The following is a 2874-nucleotide window of genomic DNA, read 5'->3' as shown; positions in this document are numbered from 1 at the left end:
GGACTCGGTACCACCCCCACAGGAAGTGACTGCCGCTGCTGCTAGCCAGCCAGAAACATCCCACTCAGCAGAGCCAAAGCTACTGCCATAGACAAACAACCGGCTGGGCGAAAATATGAATATATTTTTGTTCCCTGGGCTGGCTGTCCAGCAAGGAAGCTGCCAAGTGCTAAGTGACCAGAACTGCAACAAGAAACTCAAAGGGAACAAGAACTAAACATGGACAACGAACTCTGATATTGTGTCGCAATGCATTTTTATTTCCTAAGGAGGCAGGTTTTGTAACCTAGAATCCTTTCCTGGGTCAAGTGCCCAAAAGACTCCTGCTGCCATCTCAGGGCTCCTTAGCGCCAAAAATGAACCTGCAGCAGCCACAGGTCAAGGCATGCAGGGAGCGACCAATCCACTCTAAGCAGCCGGAGACCAGCGGGTTCTGGCTCCACCAAGCGGCGACGGGAGGAAGGTGAAGCTGCGAAGGTGGCCCGCTGTCCTGCTCTCTGTCACCAGGTCCCGTTGGGGGTTGGTCGGGTTCCTCTGCCGGGTCCCTCTCTCCTGTGGCTGTGAGCTGGGCTGCGCTTGCTTCCAAAGTGCTCCAGGCTCTGGGACTGGGTCTGTTTGGCAAGAAGTCAAAGGGCAGGCACCGACAAGGACTGGAAAGCAGTTCGTAATTGAAATCGCCGCGATGGCCTGAGGACTCTCCCAGTACCGGGTAGAAAGGAAGCGGCCACGGCCCAGAATCTGCCGGGCTCCCGCCAGGAAGCTGCAGCTCTGGCTCCACCTCTGCGCAATTCCAAGCCTCCTTCTCGGGCTGGAGAAAATGCTGCTCCATCGCAATAGACCTCGGACCAGCAGCAGGACACGAGCCTTTGCTCTGATGGAGGAGGCAGAGCCTTCAGAAGGGCCATGAGCCTTGGTATTTATGCACCGTGGGCGGAGGCAAGTCAGACATCAAAAGAATCCTGGTAGGAAATATGAGAAAAATCAGTAGACTAAATGGAATACGACTAAATCGTACTGAGCACGGGGAGCTGAAATAAATCGTTCTGATGAAAAAAAATCGTAACCAGAGCTACACAAGCCGAAAACAAATGGAAAAGCCAAAAGCAAATCAGACGGAATAAAATACGACATAAACTCACTATACTTAAATAAAAAAAGAAACAGAGAAACCGAAAGCAAACCGGACCAAATAGAATAGTGACAAGCCCTACAAGGGCACGGCCAACGGACGGTAATAGATCGTCCCGATGAAAAACCGTAGCCAGAGGAAAACAACCGAAAGGAAACGGAGGTGCCGAAAGGAAACCGGACGCAATGGAATTCAGACAAATCCTAGACAGCACAGCGAACCAGAATAAGTCATTCTGATGAAAAAACATAGCATGAAAACAACCGAAAGGGAACAACAATAAGCAAACCCGACAGAGAAGGAGCCCTGCAACACGCAGGGAGCTGTCGGCGCCCCGGCGGAGACCAGAAGCCACCGCTCTGGGCAAAAGGAGCGGTGCCGCCGCTGGCCGCCTCGCGGACGAGAAACCGCAGGCACCAGCGGCACTGGCAGCAGCCAACAGTGGTGCTGTGGCCCAAGACAAATTACCCGTTTGAGAGCGATCTGCTGTGCAGACAAAGAGAAACCGCCGGCTTTCAGAAAGGAGCAGCCTGAGACCCCGAAAACCACCCTGCGTGGAGGAATGACCGGTGCTGCCTTGGAGCAAAACACCGTCTCAGTGTGAGGATAATTTATTTTCGATTTCTCTTCATTCTTTCATTTTTAATTTAAAAGTATCGTTACATTTTACAACCTTTCCATTTTATTTATTTAAAAATTTTACTTGTCTTGCTATTTAACGTACTTGATATTCAACTTAGTTTATGTTATTTTATGGGTTGAAATTTTTAACTTTATTAAAATAATGAAAATCCCTTTAATCAAACCCTTCAGTCTGGACACCGCTGCGGTAGTTATCGTCTCTATGGCTAAAAAAAAAAATCCTTGTTTTCACTTTAAATCCACCGTGTAACGTCATGACTTTGAGTTTCCTCCTAGACTTGGGTAAATGTGACAGAAGAAGTCCCATCTCTTGACACTAAGGGAATAGCCAAGGGGCACAGTGGCTCAGGGCTAATCTCACCGTCCCACCACCATCAGAGGGCATCAGGCGGACACTAGCTGTCCTCGGCCCAAAATGCGATGGCACATGGGAGGGGTAGGGTTCTGCCAAGGGCATACTTTGGCCTTGGCGCTTCCACTGGCGTGGCAAACCAGGAGCTGCTGGGACTCACTGTTCGGAAACCGCAATTTGCTACGATTTAAAAATTGCAGGCCCTAATATATCCAGATTTGCTACCCTAAAGAATCACTTTGTTACCGGGAAAAGGGAAATAACAATTACCTCGGTTCTTAGTCACCTGAAAAAAAAAGAATTTTTAATGAGAGACAGAAAGCGTGACATAAGCAAGATTTTTTATTAGTGAAGTAAAAAGGTAGTAAAAGATAGTACACTCCTGAGAATTGGGAGTGGGCCAATCCAAGAGAGGAAAAATGGCGTGGCTCCTTTGTTTTTCCTGTTTTTATATCTTGGCTTGGGGGCATTTTTTTTGGTGATTGATTAAGGGCTCAGGTTCTTTGAGTGATGGAGCTGATTGACAGCTCAGGTTCTTTGTGCTCTGGTTGATTGACAACTCAGATTCCTACGCTCTGGCACGCCCATCCCCTTTTGGGCAGGTTCATTGGTTCAAGTTGCGTCTGGTCCTCTTACGCACAGCTGCAGCGTGTTGATTTTAACTGGCTTCTTTTGCTGGCCCTCATTTAGAGAAAGTAAAAATTTCTGGAGTCCTTTTTCCTGAATGCAGACACACTTTTATCTTCTGGGT

The 2874-nt window shown here is 48.4% G+C and overlaps 1 protein-coding gene across 1 annotated transcript; it reads right to left on the bottom strand.

Annotated features, from left to right (window-relative positions):
• Positions 1–221: 221 nt before the first annotated feature.
• ANXA2R (annexin A2 receptor) lies at positions 222–844 on the bottom strand. The gene has a single exon (XM_072951120.1). It carries the CDS (start codon positions 827–829, stop codon positions 335–337), a length of 495 nt encoding a protein of 164 aa, XP_072807221.1. The 5' UTR covers positions 830–844; the 3' UTR covers positions 222–334.
• Positions 845–2874: the final 2030 nt, after the last annotated feature.

Source organism: Vicugna pacos, chromosome 3 (genome assembly GCF_048564905.1).
Source record: "Vicugna pacos chromosome 3, VicPac4, whole genome shotgun sequence".
NCBI lineage: Eukaryota > Metazoa > Chordata > Mammalia > Artiodactyla > Camelidae > Vicugna > Vicugna pacos.
This window is presented reverse-complemented; position numbering and strand designations above follow the sequence as displayed.

Bases quoted from the DNA above. Each gene is read 5' to 3' on its own strand.
- ANXA2R (XM_072951120.1), bottom strand. From the start codon at position 829: ATGGAGCAGCATTTTCTCCAGCCCGAGAAGGAGGCTTGGAATTGCGCA.